General features: G+C 46.9%; 1 protein-coding gene across 1 annotated transcript in view; it reads right to left on the bottom strand.

The window, feature by feature from the left end:
* Positions 1–16,326, bottom strand: part of LOC128703084 (kinesin-like protein KIF19) — a 295,621-nt gene extending 279,295 nt beyond the window's left edge. Inside the window, exon 1 of the mRNA XM_070103638.1 lies at positions 15,741–16,326. Within this exon, the coding sequence (XP_069959739.1) occupies positions 15,741–15,809 (69 nt within the window). The 5' untranslated portion in view covers positions 15,810–16,326. The remainder of the gene's footprint in view (positions 1–15,740) is intronic.
* Positions 16,327–17,047: the final 721 nt, after the last annotated feature.

Below are 17,047 nucleotides of genomic sequence, written 5' to 3'. Positions count from 1 at the left end.
CCGCGATCAGTGTGTCTCAAAACTCCAGACCGTCGCGTTAGCCACTGGGCCAGCTAGCTTCAACAAGATTCATCCAACTAGGTATATTTCTACACCATAGGAAAGGGTTCTAACCCCACCCGTGGTATGGTTTGTCTACAATTGTGTCATTACGATTTCGTGAGTCACTTACTAGCTTTTACTTCCAAGACAGAAAGTGGTGAAACCAAATTATTATTATTATAATCAAAAAGAAGCGCTAAGCTACAAGGGCTATAAAGCACTGCAGGGTAGGGAAGGAAGCCAGGGTATTGGGTGGCAGAAGGGAGGAGGGATGATCAGTAGGTTACAGAAAACAGCGGGGCAGGGAATAGTACAGGGGTAGAGGGTAGCAAGAGATTGAAGTAGAAAGGGCTGAAGGTATCAGAATTTGTGAAGTAAGTCAGTTGTTGTCAAAAAGTCAATGAGAGAGTCCGGGTGAAAGGTGGATCCATCAGCGAGAAGGGAAGGTAAAGAGAGAGCAGCGGAGCGAAGACGACGATGGAGGTAAATTCTGCGTGCTCGCTGATAAAGTGGGCAGTCCAACAGAATGTGGCTGACTGATAATGGAGCATGGCAATTCTCACAGAGAGGAGCAGGGCGCCTCTCCATGAGATATCCATGAGTAAGACGAGTATGGCCAATGCGAAGACGGGAGAGAGTAGTCTCCCAACCTCGAACTGGTGATAAGAAGACGGCCAGTAACCTATACTCGGTTTAATAGATTGAAGTTTGTTGCCGAGCATAGAAGACCAACGTTGTTGCCAACGGGTGTGAAGGTGGGAAGATATTGCAGCAAAATAGTCCGTAAATGGAATACCTCTATATGAAACTGGTAGGTCATGTACTGCTGACTGCGCAGCAGTGTCTGCCTGTTCATTGCCCTGTACGTCAACATGACCAGGGACCCAGCAAAAAACTATCTTCGTGCTTGGTAAAGATGCGGCGTAGCCAAAGTTGGATACGGAGGACTAAGGGGTGAGGTGTATCAAATTTCCGTATAGCCTGTAAAGCACTAAGGGAGTCTGAGACTACCACAAACGATGACACAGGCATAGATGCAATACGGATAAGTGCTGCAAGGATGACATACAATTCAGCAGTAAAAATACTAGCCAAAGATAGTAAATGCCCTCGTACGACGCTGTCCAGAAACACTGCTGCGAATCCTACGCCATCAGAAGACTTAGAGCCATCTGTGTACACAGCAATGGCATGAGAATGAGAGTGGAAGTGGTCAAGAAAAAGAGAGCGGGAAGCGACCGTAGACAGTTGGGCTTTCGAGCAAGGGAGAGAGAGAAAGAACAGACTCGAACAGCTGGAACTTCCCAGGGGAGTAGGGAAAAGTGAGATGCTACATGAACATAGAAAGGTGGTAACTGAAGAGACGACAAGAGCGAATGAAGGCGAAGAGAGAAGGGACGGAGTAAACAGGGGCAGCGAACAAATAAAGAATGTCTACTAATATCAGTGACCATTCTATAAATGGAAGGATTGAGGAGATCATGAGAGCGTACATAGTAGCGAAGGCAATGGGCATCACGGTGATCGGATAAGGATGGAATGTTCGCTTCTGCATAGAGGCTCTCGACAGGGGAAGAGCGAAAAGCACCAAGGCATAAACATAATCCTTGGTGATAAATGGGGTTAAGGCTAGAGAGAGTAGCAGGAGATGCCGCTGAATAGATCTGGTCACCATAATCAAGTTTCGATAAAATGAGGGTGGAATGTAGGCGAAGGAGGGTTCGACGATCAGCTCCCCATGAAAGATGAGCAAGGGTTTTAAAGAAGGTTCAGCCGGCTGTGACAAGTTGCCTTCAGAGAGGTAATGTGAGGTTTCCATGATAACCTACGGTCAAAGAGGAGGCCCAGAAACTTAACTATCACGTTCAGGGATACAGGAGCTATAGAGGTACAAAGGATGATCGGAGATGACAGAGCGTCTAGCGAAAGTAATTTGGTGGGTTTTAGTGCTGGAAAATTTAAACCCATGTGCGGTGGCCCAATTGGAAACACGGTCGACCGCATGCTGGAGAGAAACTGTAAGGAGGTGACAGTCAGCGCCTGCACAGGCAATAGCGAAGTCATCAACATAGAGTGATGACCAAATATGTGATGGAAGACTAGAGGCCAAATCATTAATAACAAGGAGAAAAAGTGTTGTGCTCAGAACACATCCCTGGGGGACACCTTCAGCTTGGATGAAGTCCTGGGAGAGCACATTATTAACCCGAACACGGAAATGCCTGTCAGTTACAAAAGTTCTTAAGGAAGGATGGTAGATTGCCTCGAAGGCCTAAGGAGTGGGCTTGGGCCAAAATATTATACCTCCAAGTTGTGTCATATGCCTTCACAAGGTCAAAAAAATATGGCAATAACTGAGTGGTTATTCGCAAAGGCATTACGAACATACATATCCAAGCGTAGTAAGGGGTCTATAGTAGAACGGCCCTTACAAAAGCCATATTGACGAGTGGAGAGACTGTTGAGTGTCTCTAAATACCACACTAAACGTCTATTTACCAGGCGTTCCATCACTTTGCAAACTGCACTGTTAAGAGCAATGGGAAGATAGTGGGAGGCTTCATGTCCCGTAGTGCCTGGTTTGTGGAAAGGGAGAACAATGGCAGATTTCCACAGCTGTGGAAGAACTCCTTGTGACCAAATAAGATTGTAAAGGCGTAATAGGACTGCAAGGGCTGACTGATGTAAATGTTGTAGCATACGAATGTGAATGTCGTCGGGCCCAGCTGCCGATGATCGGCAAGCTGAGAGTATTGCCTCCAGTTCTTGAAGTGTAAAAGGCACATTATACTGTTCTTCTCTGAGAGAAGAAAAGTCCAAGGGTGCTAACTCTCTGGCAGACTTTGAGGAAAGAAACGAGGGGCATAGATGGAGTCCCTGAGAAATACGGACCAGATGATTGCCAATTTCATTGGCAACATCTAGTGGGTTTGCTATATCAACACCGGCAACGCGCAGAACAGGAGCCGGGTCAGGAGAATATTTACCACTCAGTTTTCGTACTTTTTTCCAGACTACACTCATAGAGGAAGCAGAGGTGATGGTGGAGACATAATCTCGCCAGCAAGTGCGTTTAGCATCACGGATGACACGGCGAGCGATTGCACGCTTCTGCTTAAAATCAAGAAGTCTCTCCGTGGTTCTATTGTACCGGTACCTGCCCCATGCAGCGCGTTTCAAATGTACTGCACGAGCACAAGCAGGAGACCACCAAGGCACGCATTTCTGAGAATGCCTGCCCGAAGTTTGGGGTATACAATTAGAAGCGGCGGTTAAAACGGAGGACAAGAAGAGGTGCAAAAGCTCATCAATGGAGGATGAAGAAGGAACCTCTCTAAAAACAGTTAGGTGTGAGTAAAGGTTCCAATTTGCCTGATCAAATTGCCAGCGTGGGATGCGAAGAGGTGGTGAATATGAAGGGGAAGTAAGAATGATTGGGAAATGATCGTAGTCATGTACGTCCGGAAAAACAGACCAAGTGAAGTCTAATGCGGAGGAGGAAGAGCAGACTGAGAGATCGATGCAAGAGAGAGTGTGAGTCCACTCTTAAGAGCATGAAAAGAAATATCTTTACCAACATGGTGTAGGAGTGCCTTGCCAATACTGTGGTCAGAAAGATAGGCGGTAGAGGAAGTTGGCCGTAAAGTGAAGAATTTAGTTCATTGTGCAGTCTGAAACTGAGCGTGGAAAGGGAGTGCAGGACGTGTTGATCTTTTCTGAGAAGAACGAGAAGGTGGAGAAGTATCATCAGCAGGTAACTGTCGTTGGTGTTTAGGCGTGGGACCAGAATTGGTCCGATGCAGAACGGGCCGGCGATTCGAAAATTGCCGCACAGTAGAGGGAGAGGCCGGAAGCATAGTCAAAGGAAAGCGGAGGTCAGATAAATCAAAGGAGTCAGTCGAGACCTAAGTACCTGAAGCGGGTGAGGAAACGGCACCGGCAAGAGGTACAGAGGCATGAGGAGTGTCCGAAGAGTGGTCCAAAGACGAGGCGGGGTCAGAATGGGGTGCGGTATCAAGAAGGGGCCCGGGGGAATCAGGTTCATGGACTAGGGCTGCCATGGTTAGGTTACTTCTTTCTTTTTGTTTTTAAGAAAAAAAAAGGAAGAAAATAAAAATAAAAAAAAGAATAAAAAAAGGGGGGACTGGGGAGGGATAGTTCCTAGGAGGAATGAAAGGGCCAGAAATCTCCCTCCTCACCCAAGAGGACCTCAGCACCGCAAGTAGCGTAGATGCAGCATGGAACCCATGCCATACCCTACCCATCATGCCAGTAAACTAGCAATCTGGGATAGCAACCTTACATCTGCCGAGCTACCTCGGTGGACAAAAGAGAGGGTGGCCAGATATCTGCCACAAAGCATACCTCCTTCAGCCACCACCCCCGGAATCCGAAAGGTGGCTTCCAGAGATACACCCGTCGCCCGAAAGACACCCAAAGCCACTCTCCAGGATACCGGAGAGGGATCAGGACATCTCCAGGCGATCCAGATTCCACGGCAAACTACGCCACCGCCAAGAACCTCAATGGAATGGGATAAACCCTGGTACCCTTTCCCCTACCTGGGAACTAGCGCGCCTGTGGGAAAAATCCCAAAGGCCAAAAAGAGGAAGGGCAAAAGGGAGGGGTGGGGAGGGGGAGGAGGAAAGGGAAAAGGGGAGGATGGGATAGGGAAGGGGGGATGGGGGGTAATTAGGTTCGGTCTGGGGAAGGAGACCGACAGGTCTAATTCCTCAGACCAAAAGCCTCTTCACCACGCCAAGGAGCCCCCCTTGAAGAGGGGTGAAACCAGAAAGTAGGTGAATAAGATAGGTTTCGCCCTCCAGGTGCTTCATACAGAGATTATGATATGAAGAGAGTCGAAGCTGATATGAGTTTCAGGCTCGATACAGTCTCGAGTCTCAAAGTGGACCGGTCTGAAGCAGAGGCGGGAGATCAGTCCCATAGTGTCAGTGAAATGTAATGATGGTACTAGTACTACACCTGAGTGATGGTATTGGTACTACACCCAAGTGATGGTACTACACCCGAGTGATGGTGCTGGTACTACACCCGAGTGATGGTGCTGGTACCTACACCCGAGTGATGGTACTGGTACCTACACCCGAGTGATGGTACTGGTACCTACACCCGAGTGATGGTACTGATACCTACACCCGAGTGATGGTACTGATACCTACACCCGAGTGATGGTACTGATACCTACACCCGAGTGATGGTACTGATACCTACACCCGAGTGATGGTACTGATACCTACACCCGAGTGATGGTACTGGTACCTATGTTTAATGTGATTAATTTGGTGCTTCTGAAAGCGGGTGTGTGAAGGATAGACGTCTTCGGAGGCTTCTTTGTTTATTGAAAATGTCGTGGTGGTTACACAGGCTTGTGTGTTGTGCCCATGGCCCAGGAGGGCCATCCCACGAGATGGAGAACTAGTAGGCCTTGTGTCTTTCTGCTAGGCCGCTGAGAGAGTGAGAGCGTGTGGGACCAGCTTCCCACAGACCTGGAGCAGGCTCAGAGGGCAGCACTTTAGTGCGCGAAATATGAACTAAGCTGGCAGATAACATAAGCTGTTTGTGCAGACAGTACAGGCTGTCTACACCTACACCCGAGTGATGGTACTGATACCTACACCCGAGTGATGATACTGATACCTACACCCAAGTGATGGTACTGATACCTACACCCGAGTGATGGTACTGATACCCACACCCGAATGATGGTACTGATACCTACACCCGAGTGATGGTACTGATACCCACACCCGAATGATGGTACTGGTACCTACACCCGAATGATGGTACTGGTACCTACACCCGAATGATGGTACTGGTACCTACACCCGAATGATGGTACTGGTACCTACACCCGAATGATGGTACTGGTACCTACACCCGAATGATGGTACTGGTACCTACACCCGATTGATGGTACTACACCTGAGTGATGGTAATGGTACCTACACCTGAGTGATGGTACTGGAATTACACCAGAGTGGTGGTACTCGTACCTTCACCCGAGTGATGGTACTACACCCGAGTGGTGGTGCTGGTACCTACACCCACTGTTACATTATTCAGTACCAGAGTTCACACCTCAGGGTTCACAGTAGAGTAAATCACAGAGAAAGTGCCACTGGAGCTCGAACAACGTACATGAAATTGGGGGTACACACAATGTATACACAATGTGCACATGAATCAATGTGCAACACTTAGGTATCTTTATAACCCAGAAGTTTCGCCCGAACAACAGCCTTTCTATCCAAACCTAATAAGAGCAAACCCAACCAAACACCAAAACACAACGCAACCTCCCTCACTGTGTCCAGTCGAGTACAACACTGGAGACAGTGGTTGTAGTTGTGAGGTTGTCAGTCCCTCAGCCCTGGCAGGTGCCGGTCGGTCTGACCTCAAGACCTGGCACAGTGGCCTTGGTCAAGTTGCCGGTCGGTCAAGACCTGGCAGGTGCCGGTCGGTCTGGCCTCAAGACCTGGCAGGTGCCGGTCGGTCTGGCCTCAAGACCTCAGCCCTGGCAGGTGCCGGTCGGTCTGGCCTCAAGACCTGGCAGGTGCCGGTCGGTCTGGCCTCAAGACCTGGCAGGTGCCGGTCGGTCTGGCCTCAAGACCTGGCAGGTGCCGGTCGGTCTGGCCTCAAGACCTGGCAGGTGCCGGTCGGTCTGACCTCAAGACCTGGCAGGTGCCGGTCGGTCTGGCCTCAAGACCTGGCAGGTGCCGGTCGGTCTGGCCTCAAGACCTGGCAGGTGCCGGTCGGTCTGGCCTCAAGACCTGGCAGGTGCCGGTCGGTCTGGCCTCAAGACCTGGCAGGTGCCGGTCGGTCTGGCCTCAAGACCTGGCAGGTGCCGGTCGGTCTGGCCTCAAGACCTGGCAGGTGCCGGTCGGTCTGACCTCAAGACCTGGCAGGTGCCGGTCGGTCTGACCTCAAGACCTGGCAGGTGCCGGTCGGTCTGACCTCAAGACCTGGCAGGTGCCGGTCGGTCTGACCTCAAGACCTGGCAGGTGCCGGTCGGTCTGACCTCAGCCCTGCTAGGTGCCGGTCAGTCTGACCTCAGCCCTGCTAGGTGCCGGTCAGACTGACCTCAGCCCTGCTAGGTGCCGGTCAGACTGACCTCAGCCCTGCTAGGTGCCGGTCAGACTGACCTCAGCCCTGCTAGGTGCCGGTCAGACTGACCTCAGCCCTGCTAGGTGCCGGTCAGACTGACCTCAGCCCTGCTAGGTGCCGGTCAGACTGACCTCAGCCCTGCTAGGTGCCGGTCAGACTGACCTCAGCCCTGCTAGGTGCCGGTCAGACTGACCTCAGCCCTGCTAGGTGCCGGTCAGACTGACCTCAGCCCTGCTAGGTGCCGGTCAGACTGACCTCAGCCCTGCTAGGTGCCGGTCAGTCTGACCTCAGCCCTGCTAGGTGCCGGTCAGTCTGACCTCAGCCCTGCTAGGTGCCGGTCAGTCTGACCTCAGCCCTGCTAGGTGCCGGTCAGTCTGACCTCAGCCCTGCTAGGTGCCGGTCAGTCTGACCTCAGCCCTGCTAGGTGCCGGTCAGACTGACCTCAGCCCTGCTAGGTGCCGGTCAGACTGACCTCAGCCCTGCTAGGTGCCGGTCAGACTGACCTCAGCCCTGCTAGGTGCCGGTCAGACTGACCTCAGCCCTGCTAGGTGCCGGTCAGACTGACCTCAGCCCTGCTAGGTGCCGGTCAGACTGACCTCAGCCCTGCTAGGTGCCGGTCAGACTGACCTCAGCCCTGCTAGGTGCCGGTCAGTCCGACCTCAGCCCTGCTAGGTGCCGGTCAGTCAATATACACACAATAAATACTCTACCAACAATTACCCAACTCCGTTGTCCCCAGTGAACCATTGTCTCACCCACAATACCCGCCCCCCCTTCACTTTACCTTACTTATAAAAAATCTCCCATCCTTCCCCCTATCACACATTTATTCCTGCTGCTTCCCTTTGCCCCCTCACATACCCTCGTACTTCCTCCCCCTCCCACCACAATCCCCCACAAAAACAGCAACACTAGCACAGAATAAATGTCTTCAAGTCCTATGCACTAGTTCTGACAGATTCAAGAAAACATCAAGTGAATTAAGTGGAAGAACAAAGCTTTATATTAAGGCGTGACGAAACTTTGAAGTGTGCTGGACACTTGTAGATGACTTAAGAAACCCACTGGCAGACAGTGTAAGGCCCACTGGCAGACAGTGTAAGGCCCACTGGCAGACAGTGTAAGGCCCACTGGCAGACAGTGTAAGGCCCACTGGCAGACAGTGTAAGGCCCACTGGCAGACAGTGTAAGGCCCACTGGCAGACAGTGTAAGGCCCACTGGCAGACAGTGTAAGGCCCACTGGCAGACAGTGTAAGGCCCACTGGCAGACAGTGTAAGGCCCACTGGCAGACAGTGTAAGTCCCACTGGCAGACAGTGTAAGGGCCACTGGCAGACAGTGTAAGGCCCACTGGCAGACAGTGTAAGGCCCACTGGCAGACAGTGTAAGGCCCACTGGCAGACAGTGTAAGGCCCACTGGCAGACAGTGTAAGGCCCACTGGCAGACAGTGTAAGGCCCACTGGCAGACAGTGTAAGGCCCACTGGCAGACAGTGTAAGGCCCACTGGCAGACAGTGTAAGGCCCACTGGCAGACAGTGTAAGGCCCACTGGCAGACAGTGTAAGGCCCACTGGCAGACAGTGTAAGGCCCACTGGCAGACAGTGTAAGGCCCACTGGCAGACAGTGTAAGGCCCACTGGCAGACAGTGTAAGGCCCACTGGCAGACAGTGTAAGGCCCACTGGCAGACAGTGTAAGGCCCACTGGCAGACAGTGTAAGGCCCACTGGCAGACAGTGTAAGGCCCACTGGCAGACAGTGTAAGGCCCACTGGCAGACAGTGTAAGGCCCACTGGCAGACAGTGTAAGGCCCACTGGCAAACAGTGTAAGGCCCACTTGCAGACAGTGTAAGGCCCACTGGCAGACAGTGTAAGGCCCACTGGCTGACAGTGTAAGGCCCACTGGCAGACAGTGTAAGGCCCACTGGCAGACAGTGTAAGGCCCACTGGCAGACAGTGTAAGGCCCACTGGCAGACAGTGTAAGGCCCACTGGCAGACAGTGTAAGGCAAGACTGTATATCTATCTCCCTCTGAGATCTTGAGCAGTATTGCAGAGTGAAAAACTTTTTGTTTACAAGGTGAGCTAATGGACGAGTCACTCATGGTGATGGTAGTGGCGGCACTGGAGGTGAACAAGCAGAGTGGACACCGGGTGTACATGCCACTGCTGTATCAGACAATTATTGCATTATAAATGATACAAAATAGATTAGCAAGACACGTGAGTATCTTTGTTGTTGAAATTTTTCGCCTGCGCAGTAGGCTTCTCCAGACGAATACAAGCAATATTAACACTAGGGAGCAAAAGCCTAGTAACTCCTTCTGCTTTATCAATTACTAAAAGTAAAAAAGGAGAAAAGCTTTTGCTTCTTTTTTTCGGGTCACCCTGCCTGGGTGGGAGACCGCCAGCGGGTTTAACAAAATAAACATTAGGGACAGCAGAGGAAATTGAGAGGCAAATTTGAATTGATTAATCCCTCGGCTTTAATAGGTGGTCGGTCCATTAGACTAAACCAGAGATACTAAGGAATTCTGCCTGCTGAACAGGCGAAAAGTTTCGGCAGTAAAGATACCCCAGTTTTTTTACTCATGTGATTTACTCATTACGGAGATATTACACACACTACATTACAGCACTCGCAACAAAAGGCGTGTCCTAATTGATTCCTTCTTGAAATCTATTCGTATTTCCGATCTTGGTTTCCGTGAAGACAAGTGTGTACATAAGCCTTCACACGTCTTCATTTCCCTTCTGTCTTCATCCAGAACAGCAGGCTCAAGGTTCAAGGCATCCTCAACAAAACTCCCACGAAATTTTCCATTAAGCAGTTCTTAGGTCTCCCATTTGGTGATGCTGTCAGGAACATCCCCCAGGGGTTCGCTGTAGAAGCATCATTATCGTGGTCACTCTACATTCACCCTCAATCAAGGACCTCACCAAGAACCATAGTCCTACACCCCTTACTTCCACAGCAAACGTTTACATCCCGTACGAACAATGTACCGAGAAGTGTGTAGGAGAGAGAGAGCAGAAGTCTATCTGCCGGCAACAGGAACGACCTCAGCAACGTCTGTGTCCTCCACAGGAACTCCGTAGAACATATCAAGATTGAAGATTCTAAATTTATCTCGGCATAATACAATGTGTGACATTTAGGTGTGCATGCAGAAAGCCCCTCAGTATGCAGAGAATTTCGGGTGAAATGAAAAGAGGGACTGCACAGATTTTAGATGTCGGAAATGCCTGGAAGCCTGATTAAGAGCTATCAACGACGCCGTGGATCAACGACCTGGGAGCTATAACGTCTCGCAAACATTGAAAAGTGACATTCTACCAAGTTAAGCTTCGTTCAGCTCACAACACTACCATCGTGTAACCTCATGGGCTATAATGCCGTCTCAATTCTCATTTGTACTAAGTAACTTTCATCAATTACTACCCGACTCTCAACTCTCTGTTTGCTTGTATATAACTGCTGGTCTTAAGCTATGTGTGGGTAAGATAAGATTTCGTTCGGATTTTTAGCACCGGAGGGTTAGACACCCAGGATAACCCAAGAAAGTCAGTGCGTCATCGAGGACTAACTTATTTCCATTGGGGTCCTCAATCTTGTCCCCAAGGATGCCACCCACACCAGTCGACTAACACCTAGGTACCTATTTGCTGCTAGGTGAACAGGACAACAGGTGTAAGGAAACGTGTCGAAATGTTTCCACCCGTCGGGAATCGAACCCGGGCCCTCCGTGTGTGAAGCGGGAGCTTTAGCCACCAGGCCACCGGGCCATGGATGTGTGTGTTTTAAAAGTGACCAACGTTACTGGACACAATCTTTCCAATAAAATGTCCTGGTGTTTACATTTTGTATCAAGCTTTTCCAACTACTTGTCCTAGCGTTAGTTCACGTCTCTAATGCAATTCCTCAATTAAATACCCTTTCACCAGCTTCAAGGTACCCCTTCACCAGCTTCAAGGTACCCCTTCACCAGCTTCAAGGTACCCCTTCACCAGCTTCAAGGTACCCCTTCACCAGCTTCAAGGTACCCCTTCACCCAATAACTAGTGATTGTATTGTAACACTGCCTGTGGTTACCCGACTAATGATTATATTGAAGATCTTATAAACAGTAACTGACTGGGGTTATCTAGCTAGTGATTGTATTGGAGATCTTATAATCAGTAATGAGAAACACTGCCAAAAATACATTCTTTTAAATGTACAGGCGCCCAAAGAATATTTGTTCACCACAGAGAATTTAGATCGAATAAGAATGATCCCAAATGAACAATTTACAGAATCATCAGGTTACATTACGTACCAACATGTTCATGTTACGAGATAATAAAATGTGATAAGTAAAGCTAAACGAAACTATGAACTTAAAGTTGCAAGGGAATACAAGGAAAATCTACAAGGATTCTTGGAAGTGTACAGACCAAAGAAAAATCGAACGTACTGAAAAACTGTCTGGACACCTTACTGATATTTATTACCTGTCTTCACACAAGAAGACAAATGATATCCACATAATTAAAAATTACAGAGGGTATGAAGACAATAAATCAAGTAATATTCACTAGAGACATGGGTATCAAACCGATTAAATCAGAATAAGTCCCCGAGCCCCGAGGCAGAGTCCAAGTTAGTAAGCAGCTAGATATTATTATTATATATAAAAAATATGAGAACTGTTCAATACAACACTGCAAGTGTGTCGTGTCTGGGATGTGAACGATTGATGATGTAATTCTTATCTTCAGATCAGTGGATAAGTTCATACCATCAAAATTACCACCAATAAGCATTACCTCATTAGTAGACAAATTATTAGAATCAATATTAGCAGATACAATAAAAGACCACCTAGGTAAGATACCTTAAAGTCAACAATGATTCATAAAGGCCGTTCACGACCAACAAATTTGCTGACTACTTCCACTAAAGTATTCGAGACAGTGGACCACGAGATCATAACACGATTGCAAACAAACCACGGAATGGGTAGGATTTGAACCCATGGCAAGAGAGTCTTAAAACTCAAAGGCCAGTGCGTTAACCACTGGGCCAGCTGGAACTAATAAAGTTCATCCAACTAGGTATATTTCTATATATAATAGGAAGTTATCATGGGCCACCACACCAGCGTGGCTAGTGTGGGATTCATCTGTAAAAACCTGCATTTGTGGTCACAGTGGTGGCCCCTGCTACCCTCCCTATGGTGTACAGAAATATACCTAGCTGGATGAATCTTATTGTAGCCAGCTGGTTCAGTGGTTGACACACTGGCCTGTGAGTTTTATGACTCACTTGCCATGGGTTCAAATCCCACCCGTTGCGTGGCTTGATAAAGAAATGTTTGTTTAAGGGACTGAGCACCTATCAACGCTAAGGTATCGAACACCTTAAAATTATCTTTCTACTCCCGTTATCTCCACTTCTCCGCTCAAGAAACTGCTAAAGACAGAACATTTCGTTAATAAAGATAATTCAGTGTTGCACATGTCTCTAATTCATCAAAACTCACTTTGTTAATAAAATATCAGTGATCATGGTCTCGGGATGTGTTCAATAAATGTATGTCCTTAGTGTATGTATATACGTCGCTTCAGTTTAAAAGTCTATCTCGTGAGTCTGTATTAAATTAAGCCCCTTAATAGGCAAAATGTCTCTCAAAGATCCTCAGGTGCTGCACAGGACATAACCATCAAATTATTGGTATTATATACTTTGATCTAATTACGCAAGTTTCAAAATTAGCAAACGACATTCACATGGACCCTCAGAAGTCCAGCTTATATAACTGACCCCAATGGAAATAAGTCATTCTGTCTGATTTTTGGGGTTATCCTAGGTTCTCTACACATATGTTGCTATGTATGATAATCTATGTAACTGTATTTGTATATACCTAAATAAACTTACTTACCAGTTAGGAGTAACCGGGAAGGTACTACAATGGATTAAAAAAACTGACATGCATATAGAAAGAGTAAGACAGGTATTGTAAGAGTGGAGAAATGTAACAAATGGAATATATGTTCTGTATAATATGCACAAGTTCTACGGTCCACACTGTTCCCGGTACATATGATTTTCTAGGTTAAACAGAATTCTGTCTCAATATTTGTGAATGGGCACAACTAAAAAAACTACAACATATTACATGAAGACTAACTGGCTACGGAAATGGCCCAATAAATGGCAACTAAATGAAATAAGCTGGGAAGATGCCCTAAACAACACGGATCCGAACCTCTGCCTAGAAAGAATTAACCCTGTGGCATTTAGGGAAATGTGCCTTGAGTATACCAAGAAAAAGAAAGATGTAAACTAGAAAGAAAAAGATGATCCCTATACAGACGAAGGCGAAGAATCACAGAGCTGCTGAAAGGGGCCAATATATCTGAAATACGAAAGGAAGCACTGGTCAGAGAAATAGCAAATATTATAATCATGGGGGAGCGCTAAACCCGTATGATTATATAGCGCCTGTGCGGGGGGATGGAAGGTATTCAGGCTTAATTCAAGGAACTGAAGCACATATCTAATTCCCTAGATCAAAAGTCCCTCAGCAGCGTCAAGGAACTTCCCTTGAGGGGGAACAAATGTTGAACTTAAGCTTAAGGAATCATACAGAAGACAAGAAACACAGGAAGATCTTAAAGCCATAAGTGAAACTGAAAAAACATACTTCTTTTCTTGTGCCAAATCTAAGGAAAAAACCACATCCAGTACCAGACCCCAGCTTAGACGAGATGGAACTTACAAAGATGACAGCAAAGAAATGAGTGTGATACTGAAGTCTCAATATGACTCGGCGTTTAGTGAGCCGTTAACCAGACTAAGGGTCGACAATGTAAATTAATTTTTTTAATGACCGAGATTCAAGATTTGGTTAATTAAAAAATTTCTGATATTATCCTAACACCACAAGACTTTGAAAAAGCAATAAATGACATGGCCATGCACTCTGCCCCAGGCTCAGACTCCTGGAACTCCGTGTTCATCAAGAACTGCAAGAAACCCCTTTCATGAGCCTTATTCTGTGGAGAGGAAACATGGACACAAGGTCATCCTATAGTCACTAAAGACAACAGACATAACCCCACTCCACAAAGGTGGCAGTAAAGCAATTGTAAAAAATTACAGACCGATAGCACTGATGTCCCACATCATAAAAATCTTTGAAAGGGGCTCTAAGAAGGAATATCGCCACCCACTTAGGTACCCATCAGTTGCACAACCCAGGGTAGCATGAATTTAGAGCAGGTCGCTCCTGCCTGTCCCAACTACTGTCACAAATACTGGTTTTGAATGCTCTAGAGGATAAACAAAATGTAGATGCAGTATACAAAGACTTTGCGAAAGCTTTCGACATGTGCGATCGTGGTGTAATAACACAAAATGCATGATAAAGGAACAACAAGAAAAGTGAATGGATGGATCTACAACTTCCTGACAAATAGAACACAAAAAGTAACAGTAAACACAGTAAAGTTAGGCGGCTACAGTGAAAAGCCTCGTTCCACAAGGTACAGTACTCGCTCCCATCCTGTTCCTGATCCTCATATCTGACAGACAGAAATGTAAGTCAGAGTACCCTGTCCTCTTTTGAGGATAAACGAATTTCCTCGGCAGTGTCATCCATCGAAGACACTGCAAATCTAAAAGCGGCCATCAACTAAATCTTTAAATAGGCCACAGTAAACAATATGAAGTTTAATGAAGACATTTAAATTACTCCGCTATGGAAAACGCTAGGAAATCAAAACTGTGTCGGAGCATAAAACAAAGTCCAACCACACAACAGAGTGAAAAACTAATGTGAAGGACCTGGGAATGATAATGTCAAGAGAATCACTTTCAAAGATCACAACAATATATCTGCCACATTTGCTAGGAAAATGATAGGATGGATAATGAGAACCTTCAAAACTAGAGATGCCAAGCCCATGATAAGCAACTAAACACCTTAAAATTATTTCTCTAATTCTCGGTACAAATATTAAAAAGCAAAACCTAAAACCGTAGGAGCCGTGGGAGAAAACAGAACAAGACAACGGGAAACCAGGAGTTTAAATAAAGCTGAGTGGTAAAGAATTGCGACAGTGAGTGAGAACTGTGAACAAATGGAATGCTGGTCAGCCATGTAGTGGAGAAACCACTCAATACATGGATTCTTAAGCAGATATGACCGAGAGCAATAAGGGCAGGGTGTAAGCCACATCAGTTCTATAAAGTGTTCGGGTGGGACCCAAGAACTAGATTTTAATTCTCACAGACACTATTAACCAAGCCTAACTTGGGCAATATAAAGTGAATTATGTACAGAGTTAACGTTATAATACATTGTTGTTACGTACACAGTGTTAAATACAAAGTGTTGTTAAATAAACAGTGTTGCTAAGTGCACACAGTGTTGTTTAATAAACACTGTCCTGTACGGTTAACTAGCCGGGTCCTGCGAGTTGTTCTCTCAAGGTAGTTTATAACAATATTGATGAAATATGTAGAGAGTTATGTAGTAGTGGCTGTGATGGCAGTAAACCTGAGAAACGCGCTGAGAAACACTTACATTTAGCCTTTCCGAGGATGACAACTCTTCTCTTTGATCTTTCTTCTCTTCTGCCTTTTTCTGACCCATCTTTAATTTCTCCTTCACTCTAATATTTGCGTCATGTTATTACTGGGCCTACTGAGGCCGTTTTCTCAGTTACTCGTGGTCCCCATCCTGAGGAGTACCGGCACTCATGTGAAGGATACATAACCTCAAAACATTTTGCACTCTGGTTGCAAGAAGTGTGCAGCAGCACACACTGGCGACACTTGCTGCAACTTGTTGGATACTACGGCTACACCCGAGCGACGAGCGTGTTGTGCCACAGCACCAGGGACACAGATCTAGGCGAAGGCCAGGCACTGTGCCATGGGGACCTCGATGCAAGGCCACGTAGCTATTGTCTCAGTAACACGTGATGCCATGGCCTGGCCCCTCCTGAGCTCTGCTCCGAGACGTATGACAAACACACCTAAGGAAAGAAGCAACGTAACTGAATCGACTATAACACTATTTCAATGATTGCGGCTGGTGGTGGAGGTGCGGGCATGTGGGTGGTGGAGAGCTAGTGACGCTCACCTGCTGACTGCAGCACCTGCTGCCACCTACCAACCCAGCACTCCAATATTGACTTGACGACCACCACGCGCACCCTTCATACACACTACAACAATCACACACTAGGAGAGGTAGTGGGGAAGAGAAGGGGTAGGGGGTGTATACAATTTGTGTGCAGTTTATAGTCAAGAAATCTATCACAGTGTTCCTTCTTATTCTGCCTCCTGGACCATATTTCCAAAACTTAGTTTATAAACATTATTAGCCTGAATGAGATCCCTTACATAAAATTATATACCTTAAACTCTATCGACTACACGAGAGCCATTAAGACTGCAGTTTGACGGCACACTAACGTCAAATTGCTTTGCATCTTAAAACAGAGATTAAAAAGTGTGTATGTACAGTGCGAGGTGAATATCTCAGTGTATATACAGAGATAAAGAGTTTTCCATGTATATCTTTACGAACAGTGTATCTATATCGACTACAGCTGGTCTAGCTGCACTGGTAGTGATGCACAACACAGTGTTAGCATAATGAACACTACCACTACCACTCACATAACGCCTCATACACTTGCAAATTCGCAAACTTATGTATTTTTTAATATTACTAGATTGGCCGGTACAGCCGGCCCGATATGCATGTACGTATGCATACATAAATGATGATCGCAAGAAACAGGCGATATTTTAACAAGCAATATAACCACAGAGAATAGTAATAATATTCCAAGTGTTTTCGTGATTTCTCACATTATCAAG

This window comes from Cherax quadricarinatus, chromosome 86, assembly GCF_038502225.1.
Source record: "Cherax quadricarinatus isolate ZL_2023a chromosome 86, ASM3850222v1, whole genome shotgun sequence".
NCBI classification, from domain to species: domain Eukaryota; kingdom Metazoa; phylum Arthropoda; class Malacostraca; order Decapoda; family Parastacidae; genus Cherax; species Cherax quadricarinatus.
This window is presented reverse-complemented; position numbering and strand designations above follow the sequence as displayed.